The sequence below is a fragment of the Sciurus vulgaris genome (genome assembly GCF_902686455.1).
Source record: "Sciurus vulgaris genome assembly, chromosome: X".
NCBI classification, from domain to species: domain Eukaryota; kingdom Metazoa; phylum Chordata; class Mammalia; order Rodentia; family Sciuridae; genus Sciurus; species Sciurus vulgaris.
The window spans coordinates 96,753,926-96,769,185 of record NC_136471.1 but is presented as its reverse complement, the minus strand read 5'-3'; the positions used below and the strand labels follow the sequence as shown (position 1 = coordinate 96,769,185).

General features: G+C 37.8%; 1 protein-coding gene across 2 annotated transcripts in view; it reads left to right on the top strand.

Moving 5' to 3' along the window:
* The window catches only part of RP2 (RP2 activator of ARL3 GTPase), a 57,049-nt gene extending 42,072 nt beyond the window's left edge, over nucleotides 1-14,977 (top strand). The window contains exons 5-6 of one of the 2 annotated variants that reach the window (XM_079123546.1): nucleotides 238-346; nucleotides 14,400-14,977. In XM_079123546.1, coding sequence (XP_078979672.1) covers nucleotides 238-321 — 84 coding nt within the window. In that variant the 3' untranslated portion in view covers nucleotides 322-346; nucleotides 14,400-14,977. Of the gene's footprint in view, nucleotides 1-237; nucleotides 347-3,205; nucleotides 6,431-14,399 lie in introns of those variants that run through there. The other variant, XM_079123545.1, reaches the window with a different exon arrangement.
* The last annotated feature ends 283 nt before the right edge of the window (nucleotides 14,978-15,260 follow it).

The window sequence follows — 15,260 nt, the reverse complement described above, 5'->3', positions numbered from 1 at the left end:
AAATACAACTGAAGTATTATGAAAATGAAGACCTTAATTATATCATAAGGGTTTTTAAAAGAGCTTAATTTATATTACAGCTATTGAAAGTATATTGAATGGATACTACAGAATATCTACAGATTAAATATTCTAAATGATCTACTTGAATTTCTGTTAAAATGTTTGTGACTTTGTTCTGTTGGTGATGTGGACTTTGAGAGTCACAATATTTATTTTTGTTTATATTTAAAATAGATGTTTGTATCAGAAAGCAAGGAAAAAGCATCTGGAGATGTAGACAGCTTCTACAACTTTGCGGATATACAAATGGGAATATGAAATGCAATGTGGAACCAAGGACTTGGTATTAAGCCTTTTCCAACTTCTGTATATAGAGTTTGATAATAAGCTTTTGTGTATTAGCAGTGATTTTTTTACTAATGCTGAAATTGTTAAAGGTTATTTTAAATAACATGTTGAATATAGCATCATTTACTTGAGGTTCAAAATAGTTCATTTAAATTAAGTAGTTTTAATCAGCTTACAAACTATTTAACCTACTTCAATGAGCTTGCGGTTTAGTTCTGCAAATAATACTCTTATTAGAAAATATAAGTGGCTATCAGTTCATGATTTTAATCCTAATTAAATGTTCTTTCAAATCTCTAATAATTTAAACTTTCCAACTTTCCTCAATGCTCCATGATACTTGTTGGAGAATACATTTCATTGCTTATTTTTTTTAATTTAGAAGTATTTGTTACTAGTTGATAAATTAGAATGAACCTATACACATTTTTTCATGTATATGTATCCATTAAATAATTGCCTCCTACTTGCATTATATGGCTAGTGACATTTTGTACATGGAACTGATATAATACTTTGTAAACTGAGTTTTTTAAAGAAATAAGCATTTGAAAGCTGGGAATGATGGTGTGTGCATGTAGTCCCAGCTATGTGGGAAGTGAAGGCAGGAGGGTCACTTGAGCTCAGGAGTAAGTCCAGCCTGGGCAACATAGTGAGATCTCTATCTCAAAAGGAAAAAGAAGAAGAAATAGGCGTTTGATAACCAGCTTTGCAAATAACTCTACTAACTGATGTTGGTACAGCTATGTAAAGACTACTTTATAAGTAGTATAACTATTTGAATAAATTCCACTTTGTTTAGTTTTTTAATACAACTGCTAGGTGACTCATACTTCTTGGTAAGAAAAAGTATATGCAACACTAATACTATAGAGGCCCTATCACCAGCAGTTTTTACAAAGGTAATTGCTGTTTGATCAGCTCTTGTGGGCTATCAAGATAATTCGAACATAATCTTGTGACTTTTAGGCAAGAAATACTTAGGCATGATGATAAGCTATGCAGATTACGGAAAAGCTTGAAACATTTGATTTTCATTAGATTTGCCATTTATGTCAAGTAATGGTCAATACAATAAAATCATTTTGGTTGTGTCAGAGCATTATTTCTCAAATCCATCTGACCATAGTAATTTGCCAGGATGCAAGGGAAATCTACTTGTTTGGAAATTCACACGCTTAGACCCAATCCTCAGATGCACAGGTTCAGTCAGGGGAAACTTAAGGAATATGATTTGATCTACAGTAATTAGTTCAGAAGGTATTGATAGGTTGATCTTGTGAGAAGGTACTGAACCTACCATCCACAACTCATATAGCAGCTAATAAGAAAACAGCTTTTGTGGCACTGTTTTTAAAAAGAATCTGAAATTTAATTCTATTTTGATAAAACTAAGACCAAAAATGGCCACTTGTAAAAATTACTTTTATGATTGTTACTGAAAATGTATTTCCATTTTTCAAACACTTTTGGATATTTTCAGGCTAATACTACATGGAATTGTTTGTTAACATGCAGAAATAATACATTAAAAAAACTTTTCACTTTAAATTAGTATGTAATATTAAGCACCCACACTGTGCCTGGCCTTGTGCTAACTATTAGTGCTGCATCATTTAATTTTTTTCTATAAAATCATTTAATTTCTATTCAATAAAATCAATGATTTCATAAGGTGTAAACAAAAATTGGTGACATGTTTAATGTAATTTGGATCATAATTTACCAATGATCTTTGCAAATAGTGGTCAAGAGGGCATTAACTTTTCTCTTACTTAAGCTAAATTAACTACATTCCTTCCTGTCATAATTATATTATTAAGTACTATTATTCATATTTAAAATAATCATGATACTTTTTTCAAACCTAAAATAAATGTTATACAAAACTATGAACTGAGTTCTTTTATCTATCATATTTTAGCAAAAACTCAGGAATATAACACATAAGGGAGATGTTGATTTAAGATTTTCCACTAAACTATCTGTTAACCAAGGCTAATTTTCCATTCTTCAGTTGGATAAGAGCTTTTAGCCAAGTTTAATTTGTCTTTAAAGACAGTCATTTGGATTCTGAATGTTTGAAAGGATTTTTACAGATAAGTAGTGTTATGATAGTTGTTTCTATAATTCTAAACTTTGATAGTAATCAGTGTACTAAATTTTGTTTCTGAATACATTCTGAATTCATAAAAAATTATTAGCAGTGAAAGTAATTTTATTGAGTTGTACATGTTTACACATATTAGTTTATTTCTCTTGTGTTAAAAGTACTGCTGTTTTTGTTTTGCTTCTGTATATTTATGTGTAGCTGTTATATGTAATTTATCTAGTGTTTACAAAATGTGATTTATAATAAATGTTAAAATGAAAATGGCTTAACACCAATTTTTAAAGAGTACTTTTATAGCGTACATTTACTCATGTACATGCCAAAATTTGATGCAACTTTTTAATACTGAATACAAAATGAAATGGTCTAGCCTGTGTTACAGAAGAAATGGGCTGTATGCTGTGTGCGTATGTTTGTACACAAGGCACTCTGGAGAAATACAAAGAAAGTAGAAAATCTATTTTAATCTAAGAAATTTCCATATAATGTTTCCTTTGCTAAAAGAAATCACAATTTCTTATGACTAATTACTTAGATGAGGCATCTTTTTCTTCCAAATTAAAAAATTATTATATACTTTCAGGTTTATAAAAATTAACCTTATTTTTAAATTACTATCAAATTCATCAGCCTTTTATACCAAACTTCTTCCTCTCCTAGTCCATAAATCAAAAGTACTGAAATGATAGATTGGTTCGTTTTAAAAAATAATATTCTTTATTTTTATTTCTACCTATAAAGGTTCTACACGTACTTTGAGGACATTTGGAACATTGGGATAAAAAAGAAATCACAAGGAAATAATAAAATTACTTCTTATTGTATAATTCTTGATGTCTAAGATGTATTTTCTCATTTATAAAGGATATATTTAACTATTCTCTATAGAAAGAGAAGGTATGCAGTTAGGGTATGATTACATCTTCAAAACCCATTCTAGTAAACACTTTATCCTTTAAAAGTATAATAGGCCAAAATTCATGAGAGTTATAATAATGTGCTATAGTTTGGATCTGGCATATCTCCCAAAGACCTATGTGTTAAAGGCATAGTTGCCAGCCTATGATGCTATTGGGAGATGGTGAAACCTTAAGGAGGTGGACCTAGTAGAAAGAAGTTAGGTCACTGGGTGTATACACTTAGAGGGGATTTTGGGACCCTGGCTTCCTCTTCTCTTTCCCTCTCTCTTTTTTGCTTCTTGGCTGCCATGAGATGAGCATCTTTGCCCCACTAGGATTTACTACCTTGCCACAGGCCCAAAACAATAATCTGATCAAGCATGGACTGAAACCTGAAATTGTGAGCTAAAATAAACTGTTCCTACTTAAAAGTGGATTTATCAACTGGGCATGGTGGCACAGACCTCTAATCCCAGCAACGTGGGAGGCCAAAACAGGAGGATCACAAGTTTGAGGCCAGTCTCCACAACTTAGTGAGAGCCCATCGCAAAAATTTTTAAAGGGGGGGGGTTCCAGGTGTGGTGTCACATACCTGTAATCTCAGTGGCTCAGTAGGCTGAGGCAGGAGGCATTCCCAGGAGGATCACAAGTTCCAAACTAGCCTCAGCAACTTAGGGAGCCCCTAAGCAACTCAGTGAGACCCTGTCTAAAAATAAAAACAAAAAAGGCTAGAGATGTGCCTCAGTGGTAAATCACCTTTGGGTTCCATCCCCAGTACCTAAGTGAAATAAGGGCTGGGGATGGAGCCCAGGAGGCTATCTCCAGTATCTCTCTCTCTCTCTCTCTCTCTCTCTCTCTCTCTCTCTCTCTCTCACACACACACACACACACACACACACACACACACACACACACGAGCTGGTTTATCTCAAGTATTTGTTAAAGTGATGGTAACCTGACATATAACGAAAACCATTTTTTTGAAAATGGAATCATTCACTGTTGGCTTGTTTTTCTCTTTTGGTATATAGAATGTTTGAGGGGAGGTGGAAATAAGCCTTTATAATACTCTCTTTCCTTATATGATATTTTGGCTCTTGGTGGCAAGCTTCAGCAAAATGTTCAGAAATTGCGATTCTTCCATTTCTAGTAATAGTGCTTTCATGGTGAGGGCTAGTTTTCACCTACAAAAATTGTGAGCATAGGTGGTAAAGAGTCCCCAGCATTCTCACCTTGGCTCTGATTCTCCCTCTGTGGCCTGCATTTACTGTTTTAATTTAATCTAGTCCACTTGTAATTGGACTAATGAAAATTAACTTGCAAATTGTGTGACAAGTAATTAACTGATGTTTGTAAAGTACCTTGAAAATGAAAAGTACTTTATAAATGTTAAGTATTATTGTGCTGAGCAAAGTGAGTATAGTGTTCTTTTAAAGTAGTTCAGCTGTGAGGCCACATGCCTAGCTACAAGTAGGGAGCTGAATAGGAAAACACAAGTATAAGAGGCTATTAAGGCTTAAGTGCTGTTTTCTTATTGATTGATGTACTTTCATTTGTAGGTCAGTTTGTGAGGCTCATTAGTAGAACCTTTTACATTCTTTCAACCTAACTTTTAAACAGATCTTCTTATATTAAGTGATTTTAAAATTTATCTAATTAGAGTTGTCCATTTTTAGGGCTGTGAGGGATTTAATATTTTTAATCCCTCATTTTGCAAATGAGGAAGACTTCAATTGAAGGTCAGGAAGCCTAAATGGCCTGTTCAGCTCACTGTATAGTCAATGAACTATAGTGTAGGCCTCTTGATTTCCCCTGGTGATTATCAGGAAAATAAGACTCAGCCCAGCTGTCTCCTTATATATGAAACCTTCTCTAACACAGGTACAAAGTATTCCATATAGATTTCCAAATGCCCTAACACATTATTCCATTTCTTTATCTATGCATCTCTTGCTACTCCAAGTGTGGTCTGTGGACCAGCAGAATCAGCATCACCTAGGAATTGGTTAGAATCTCAAGCCCCACTCCAGATCTGTTGGGTAATCATCTACTAATAAATATTCAGGGGATTCATATACACATTAAAGTTTGAGAAGCTACATCTTAGACTGTTAGGTCCCCAAGCCCTAGAATCAAGACTTGGAAATCTTTGTATTACTTCAGTGGGACTTAGGATCCCATAAGGTGATCAATGTTTAATAAATATTTTTGATTGGGTCACAATCCAGTGTTTCATTCTACATGTCAGACTTTTTAGTCTCTTGTGTAATTCCTCCCCTTATATACTCTCCTTGATGATTTTGGGGCGGGGGGACAGTCTACAATATTAAAGCTACTTTTTTTTTTTGTTTGTTTGCTTCGTGTTGAAGTAGTAACTAGAATTTCTGCCCACTAAGGCTCCTGGGAAGCTTTAAGAACATCAGTAATGTTCTTTGGAAACAGATAAAAGCACAGAAGTTTCTCACTTAAATTTTCATCTGAAGTGTTTTTATATTCAAGCTTGTTTTATTCAATTGGGAAACATGTTGCATAAAGCCAGAGTGGTGATTTGTTGATGCTGGGACTGAGTTAAAATGAAAAAGCAGTCAGCTACTTGCTTTGGGCTTGTGAGGACAGTTAGTCACTTGGTCCCTCTCAGATTTGTTTTCCTCTTTATCTTTTGACATCTTTTCACTTGGGGTGCTCAGGGATGAGCACTGGCATCATCAATAAAATGTGCAAGATTGTTGAAGAAAGTATTTGGGTGGTTCCAGCTTTGGGGGTGAATATGATGCTAACAATGGCTTTTATTTCCTAGAATAAAAGCTAAGCTAAAAGTCTAAAATTTGAAATAAAAGTGCGATCCTAAATTCACACCTTATTTACTTCGTTTTATTTTTTTAGTTGTAGATGGACACAATATCTTTATTTTTACATGGTGCTGAGGATTGAACCCAGTGCCTCACACATGCGAGGCAAACCCTCTACCACTGAGCTACAGCCCCAGCCCCACACTTTATTTACTTTAAATGTTTTTGCCGTTTCCTCAGTATTAATACATTAATAAGACTTAATTGTTTTTTTTTTTTTATTAAAAAATTTGAGATAGGATCTTGCTAAGCTGCTGAGGCTGGCTTCAAATTTGTAATCTGCCTGCCTTAACCTCCTGAGTAGCTGCTATTACAGGCCTGCACCATTTTATAATTTTCTTATTTAGAAAGTATTGCTTTGTATTTAGTCAATGGAAGTAGACCAGAATTCAGGTGGCATGTGATTATCCCCTTCCCCTTACTGTTTTAAAGGTAGCATCACACAGAAAAAAGAAAACCATGTGCATAAATGTGGTCCTTAGATTTGAAGAGTCCAAAGTTAGTTTCTGACTTGAGTCAGGCCTCAACAGCTTGAAATGAAAAAAAAAATGCTGACTTCTTTTACACCTTTGGCCAGGTGTATAGTAAATCCTTTAGTGTTAACTGTAAGATCAGACTGGGGTAACCTGATCTAACAATGGTAAAGGGAAAACAGGCCAGATGTGAATCAAAAAGAAAAACTTTATTGGGATGGCTCTCGCAAGGTTTCCAAGTCAGACAGAATTCTGGGCGGGAGAAGTCGCACGTGGCCCAATGGGGCGGTATTTTTACAACCCGGGGTGGGGGAGGGGAAGCTGGAGGACTCCCTGTCCTCCTGGGATTGGCTGGGGTCGTTTGTCAGCGCCTGATTGGTTGCTCCTTCGGGCATGCGCAGGCTATGCTGTTCGTTGCCCCTGGGCAGGCTGCTTGATGCCCTGCCCCCATCCAGCCACCCCTAACCGGGTAACATTAACATATATTTGTAGAGCAGATAAACGGTTGACAGTTATGGTAATGCTACAGATGGGACATCAAGGACTATATGGTATTGTTCATGCCAAATCTGACAGTACTATATATAGGTACTGTTATGATTATTAATATCTTTATTTTATTTTTTAAGATGGTACTGAGGATCTGAACCCAGTGCCTCACACATGCTAGGCAAGTGCTCTACCACTGAGCCACAACCCCAGCCCTGTTGTGTTTATTTTTGTAAGCATTAACTATAAGAAAAAATGTAAGCCACAGAACACAGTAGGTGCTCAGAATGTTATAGTGTCCTTCCTTCACCCTTATAAAATTTGAGTACAATTTTTTTAATTGTGAAAAAAACACATAACAAGATTTACTCTCGGTTTATTTATTTATTGTACTGAGGATTGAACCCAGAGTCACTTAACCACTGAGCCATGTCCCCAGCCCTTTTTATTTATTTATTTTTTATTTTGAGACAAGTTCTTCTGTAATTGCATACGGTCTAAGTTGCTGAGGCTGGCTTCCAATTTGTGATCCTCCTGCCTCAGCCTCCCAAGTTGTTGGGATCACACGTGTGCACCACCACACATAACCCTACTCTCGACACATTTTAAAATTTACAATACTGTAAGTGAAAGCACCCAGAAACCACTCTGGATGCAGGAACTCACACAAGAGGTTTTATTAAGCGCAAGAGGTTTTATTAAGCAGATAGGCTCTGCCTGCAGGGAGAGGGAGAGAGAGAGAGAGAGGAGGGAGGGAGAGAAAATATATGAATATGCAGAGCAAGGGAGAGAGAATGGTGGTGGAGCTCTTCTTAAGTAGTTGAATTTCCCAGGCTAACAATAACTGACCAATGACTGCCGAGAATGTTCATAGGCTGACAAGTGGACAAATGGCTAGCTAGGATGTTCGCAGACTGACAATCTGGGTTGTAAGATGGTGTGTGGGGGGGGAGAATAGTGGCAGCAGCTGATGTCAATAGTAAGTACATTTTATGAGTAAATTTTGCACCTTCCCCGCCCACCAGCATATGTGAAGAGGTACCTCCAACCTTATCTGAAGGGCAGAAATCATTTAAATGTAGTTGGGTTTGGGTTTTGAAATGCTGTTAAGATACAACAGCTACTTATATATCAGGCAGTATGTTAAGCAGTGTACATTTGAAATCTCTCAGCAACCCTAAGAGAGGGGTACTATTACTATCCATGTTTTTATGATTGAGGAAGTTGAAGTTTTGAGAGGTTAGCTAACTTGCTTGGGGCCAAACAGATGCTAAGCGCAGAGTCTGGATCCAAGGTCAGAGAACAGTCTAATTCTAAAACCCTGGCTCTTAAACATGCCACTGTAATGCTCAGTAATAATTACAGTAAAACTAATAGCAGCTGTTTATTGAGCACCTGCTATAAGAGCTGGGCATTGTTTTAAATATTTTGCATACATTGAGTCACTTAACCTTCACATCAAATGTGTGAAGACTATATTATTAGTCTCTTTTGAAAGATAAAGAAATTGAAACGTGGGTCAAGTACCTCTTTTCTTCACAGTCACATGTTTGAAATTTGCATTTGAAGATCTATTCAGAAGGGATGAGGCGAATATGGCTTAGGATATATATATGGCCAGGATGGAGTAGAACGTGAATCCTGGCCTATTACCTGTTTACAGGAGGTCTCAGGGAAATCTATGCCCAGAGTATAAAACAAAGCAAAGTAACCCTTTATCATTAGCTGGGACTTTGGTGTCCAACTCCAGTATAGAACTGTAAGGAATGAGGTTGATGACAGCCATTTTCCTATGCTACATAGGCCTGAGGTCTCTGAAGCCCACATTCTAGGCTTGGCTCTTTCTCCACTGATGTGACAAGGCCCTGTCTATGAGCACTAGTGGGAAGAATGGAAAGAAAGTTTGTCTTGATGGCCTGGGAGCCTGCTCCTAGGCATGGCTGCCACAAAGGGAGGATTAAACAAAAGGTAGCTTCCTGACAGAAGATGGAAACAGCCACTTAGCTCTTTACTCCTCTAAAAGTTCCACTTTCTTTGACTGTTGTTCAGTTTAGTGCCATGGAATCTTCCCAATCCCGTTTAACCATTCCCTTTGCATGGGAAGGTAGGAGGAGAAAAGAGAAGAAAAATCCTGAGCCACCTTTCCTCTAAAGAACAGAGCAAGTGTGTGAGTTGGGGTCTAAACCAATGTCTCCAGTTACCACTCTTCCAGAGGAAGGGGTATGAATTGGGGGCTATTTTTCAAAATACATGACCATCTGGGAAATTAGAAAGTCTAAATATGTTGACTATATAAAGCATTAAAGACAAAAGAAAAGATCAAAGGTGAGCAGAGGAACAACATTCGAGTAAGCATGAATTTAAAAACAACAAAAAGCAAAAAATTATCTCTTCATACTGAGGAGAAATCTTTAAGTTACAAAACCAAGGTCTAGAATATTGTATGCACTATGCATAAAGAACCACTGAAAGGGGCTGGGGATATAGCTCAGTTGGTAGAGTGCTTGCCTTGTAAGCACAAGGCCCTGGGTTCAATCCCCAGCACTGCAAAAAAAAAAAAAAAAAAAAAGAACCACTGAAACGACAAACACAAGCCAATACAAGTTACCTGCAAGAGGCAAGAAGGACAAAGGGGACGCTTCTTCAGCCAGGTATTATGAATGACAAAAACAACCTTAAAAAAGGAAGAATGGAGGGCTGGGGAGATAGCTCAGTGGGTAGAGTGCTTGCCTTGTAAGCACAAGGCCCTGGGTTTGATCCCCAGCACCAAAAAAAAAAAAAAGGAAGAATGGTGGCTCATGACAGTAGTCTCACCAATTTAGGAGGCTGAGGAGGCTGAGGTAGGATGATCGCAAGTTCGAGTCCAGCCTCAGTAACTAAATTAGGCTCTAAGCAACTAAGTGAGACCCTTCTGAAAAAATAAAAAAGGGCTGGGGATGTGGCTCAGTAGTAAAATGCCCCGAGGTTCAGTCCCTGGTACCAAAAAAAGGAAGAAACCTTTTAGTTTTTACTTTTAAACTTGGTAAAAAGATTATCTATTTTAAAATAAAGGTTGGGGGTTAAAAACAGTTGGTAGGCCAGGCACGGTGCCTGTAATCCCAGCAATTTGGGAGGCTGAAGCAGGAGGATTGTGATTTCAAAGCCAGCCTCTGCAATTTAGCAAGGCCCAAAGCAACTCAGTGAAACCCTGTCTCTAAATAAAATATAAAATAGGGCTGAGAATGTGGCTCAATGCTTAAGCACCCCTGGGCTTAATCCCCAGTACCAAATAAAAAACAAACAAATAAAAACCAGACTGTTTCCAAGTCATAGCAGCCTGGGCCTTGTAACAATCTGGGTATATCACTTTAGAGGACTTTCCTGAAAAAGCACACACTGGAAACAGACTGGACCTAGTTCAATTTCCCTGAGACACTACAGTCAACAGCACTCTCCAAATCACACTTTGAGCATTTAAATTGAGCAGAGCATGGTGGTGCATGCCTGTAATCCCAGTGGCTCTGGAGGCTGAGGCAAGAGGATTGCAAATTCAAAGCCAACCTCAGCAACTTAGCAAGGCTCTAAGCAACTCATTGAGACCCTGTCTCTAAATAAATTTTTTTTTAAAGAGGGCTGGGGATGTGGCTCAGTGGTTCAGCACCCCTGGGCTCAATCCCCAATACCAACATAACAAGCACCATCAATAAAAACAACAACAAAATAGTTGGAGAAAAAGAATAACAGCAAGTAGAAAAATATCCTGGGGATACTTTCCAAAGACTAGTTGGGTGATTTTTTTTTTCTTGCAACAGATCCAGGAAAGGAAAAGATCTGTGCTTAGAGATGGCTGCAAAGAGATGCCTTTGGCTTAATACCACAGTCTGAACCTGGGTCCCAGAGAGGATGATGTTTCCTCAGTGACCAAGGAAGTTGAGAAAGAACTCCAACTTGATTAAGGGATAGGAAGAAAACAGCTAGCTATCAAATTAGCTGGCACAACTTTCATTGCTGCTCAAGTGCATTATTCCTCCTTTTTACCTCATAAGAAGGTTATCAGTGTCAATACCACTTAAACTTCTAAATCTTGTCAAGCTCTCTAGGTGTTTTGTGCATGTATGTGTGTATGTGTGTGTTTTACTAGGGATTAAACCAGAGGTGCTGTACCCCTGAGCTAGATCCCCATCCCTTTCTATTTTATTTTAAAGAAGTTGGATACTTTTTAAAAAAATTTTATTGTTGTTGTTGATGGACCTTTATTTTATTCATTTATTTATATGTAGTGCTCAGAATCAAACCCAGTGTCTCACACATGCTAGGCAAGCACTCTATCACTGAGCCACAACCCCAGCCCTTATTTTTAAAATATTTTTCAGTTGTAGATGGACACAATACCTTTATTTTATTTATTTATTTTTATGTGGTACTGAGGATCAACCAGTGTCTCACACTTGCTAGGCAAGTGCTCTACCTCTGAGCTACAACTCCAGCCCATCTATTTTATTTTTTTGAGACACGGTCTTACTAAGTTACCCAGGCTGGCCTAAAACTTGCAATCCTCCTACCTCTGTCTCCCAAGTAGTGGGGATTACAGGTGTGCACCACTATGCCTGACTTCTCTAGGTGTTTTAAAATTTACAGTTTGTTCCCTGTAGCAGTTTTCACTGATAATCACTCCCTCTTTAAAATGCCTCCACAATTTGGCTCCTATGCTATTGAATGCAGTTGTCTACCAACTATGAATTCACTGTTCACTGCTTCTTCAGTCAGGCACTGTGTTAAGACAGTTCCTACTTCTTTGAGGCTTAGTTTCTTTGGTGAGTTTCTCATTCTCTACCCTTCCTTTACCCTTCTCTACCTCAACTGTCATCACAATATAAGATTCAGTCTTGAGTCCTCTGCTTTTATCCCTATGTCCTTTTTCCTTCTGCAAATCAATTTTAATTATTTTGAAACAACATAATTTAGTACCAAATGTTTAACAAGCACTCATTATAATTGCTAAACTGAGAAATCAGCATTATTTATATCTGACCAGCTATACAAACTGATCAATTTCATTTTGACAAAAGATAGTAAAAATCCCAAAGAGCAGCTGGGAGATGTGGTGCACAACTGTAATCCCACAACTTGAGATGCTGAGGCAGGAGGATCACAAGTTCAGGGACAGTCCTAGCAATTTAGCAAGGCCCAAAACAACTTCGTGAGACCCTATCTGAGAATAAAAAATAAAAAGGGCTGGGGTATAGTTCAGCCCTGGATTCAATCCCTAGTACAAATTAGAAAGAAAGGAGTAGAGGGAAGGGGAAGAGAGAGAGAAATCCCAAAGAGTAAGTAAGGAGACTATTAATTAAAGCCATGTTTACTCATCTAGCACCATATTTCTAGTCTTAGGACCTCCCAAGGCACTAGAAAAAGATGGAAGTGGTGAGGATGTTGGAAAAGTAAATGTAGTCTTAAACTTGTGATCCTATTTCTGTTGCAAGGCAATATGGGATCTAGCAAAGGAGAAAATTGTTGCAGTTAGAGATTAAATTCAGAATTTGGGGTTCAGATGGCTGTGGAAGTTCTCAAGAGTGGCAAAATCTATATTCTTAAGAAGGCTATGCTGAATCTGCATCATGAACTAGGACATAACATCTTGGAAAAGTCTTTTTAAATTTCTTCAAGTTTTTAGCCAGTTTTGGTATGTCATAGTTTTGAGCCATATACATTTCAGTCATATTGACAAAAGTAAATACAGCAGGAACCAGAACTTGATGTCAGCGGGGAGGTCAGGGAGGGCAGCTGCAGCTCCTATGTTCCTTGAGGTACATGAACCTTCTCACAGTTTTAGCATCACTACTAAGCACAGCCATTCATCTGACTGTCCTTTCTCAGTGTTAACTTTCTGCCAAATGTGTTCACTTGAATAATTAAATAATGGATCTCCTGGTCTTACCATATACTGAATTGAATGCATGAAATTCTTCCTTCCCAGATGGTCTCCCTGTCCTGGCATCTCCCTTTCTACTGATGACATGGGGTATCTCAGTTATACCACTGACATTTGGGGTCATCTAAGACTTTTCTTTTTCACTCTGCTCAGCAGTTCTTAACTAGGCCTGTTTTTTTTTCTTTTTTTAATGTTTCTCTTTACCATTCTCTCCTTTTATGCCCATCTTCACCACCCTGATGTGTGCCACTGACCCTATGGTGATTGCATACAGCCTTCTAATTGGAGTTTCTACTTGCAATCTTTTCTGCTTGCTTCTTCCTGTGCATCTCCCACACTACAGGGTAAAAAGGCAGAGTAGTAAAGAGCATAGTCTTTGAGGTTGTTTTGTTATCACTAGTATTATATCACCTTGTGACACTTTCTATTTTGGAATTCTTAAATAATTTAAGTATCTCTCTAGCAAGATTGTCAGCTTTCCGAGTAGTCTAAATGATGTTTGCCTTCGTTTTGAGGAAATGGAGCACTTTCTGTCTTTTCTTTTAGTGGCGGGGGTACTGGGCATTGAACTGAGGGGCACTCGACCACTGAGCCACATCCCCAGTCCTATTTTGTATTTTATTTAGAGACAGGGTCTCATTGAGTTGCTTAGTGCCTCACTTTTGCTGAGGCTGCCTTTGAACTCGCAATCCTCCTGCCTCAGTCTCTGAAGCTGCTGGGATTACAGGCATGCGCCACCCCACCCGGCTGGAGCACCTTCTAAAAGAATAAAAACAACATCAAAAACTGAGCAACTATACACCAGGCCCTTTCCCAAAATTAACCTTAGTATATCCCACAGTGACATCCTAGGACACTGAGATAAGTCAACAGAAACTTGTTTAAAGAACTCAATCTTCGACATCCTCCTGACTGTTGAATGGGGCATGATATATCTTTATTTCCATTGATGACATATGATATCTCAGTTATACCATCCTTCAAGATTTGCCTATCCTTCAAGATTTAGCCTTCTCCATCCTCCAGGAAGCCAATGACCCCTGATTGTTTAGATGAGTCTTGTCAGAGTTTCAAATAACAAGTGTGAATTTGAGAACCATCAGACCTGAGTTTGATTTATACTCTGCTATATGTCATCTATGAGGATCTCTTCCACCAATTGCTTAATGGCAATTGTTTTCTCATCTCTGAAATGTTTTGCAGTTATTTTGAGCAATCAATGAAATAAAGTAAAAATACTAGTCCTGGTGTTAATTCTCCTCTTTAATCATATAAAACCCTGAAGTATATTTTTCTTGTGTCTTATTTTTCCAGAACAACACAGAACTCCCTGTGGACAGATATCAAGACTTACATCCTCATCCTTCTTGGCCTCAGGAAGCCATACTACCTGAGGCAAAAACTATTTGAATGAATTCAAATTTGAACACATTTGATGGGGACTCTAGCACACTAAGTGCCACTAAATTAGTAACTCAATGAATACCTAGCATGAGTCGAACACTGCAGGATGACTATAAGAGAGTGGAGTGAAGTGTTAGTAGGGTAAAAAAAAAATCAGTAATTTGCCAGCTGTTGTTACATAACTCAAAGTCATGAGGTAGGCAACACAGGAGCTCTGCAGTGTCTTTAAAGTCCTAGGGTCTTTCTGTCATCCTGCTCTGCCATCCTAAACATGTAGATTTTTTTAAAAAATGCTAGTAAGATATCGGGCTAGGGCTGTGGTTCAATGGTAGAGCACTTGCCTAGCATGTGTGAGGCACTGGGTTTGATTCTCAGCAACACACAAAAATAAAATAAAGAATGGGCTGGGGTATGGTTCAGGGATAGAGAGCTCACTTAGCATGTGGGAGAACCTGGGTTCAATCCTCAGGACCACATAAAAATAAATAAATAAAGGTATTGTGTCCATCTACAACTAAAAAATTTTAAAAAATATAAAAAAACAACTAAAAGAAAACATTTTTAAAAAGATCTCTTTCATGTCACCAAGTATTGTGACTGCATTATAGAAACTGGGGCAGGACTGGGCATGGTGGAACATGCCTGTAACCCCAGCCACTAGGGAAACTGAAGCAGGAGGATCACTAGTTCAAGGCTAGCCTGGGCAACTTAGTGAGACCCCATCTCAAAATAAAACTAAAAAGGACTGGAGATGTAGCTCAGTGATAGTGT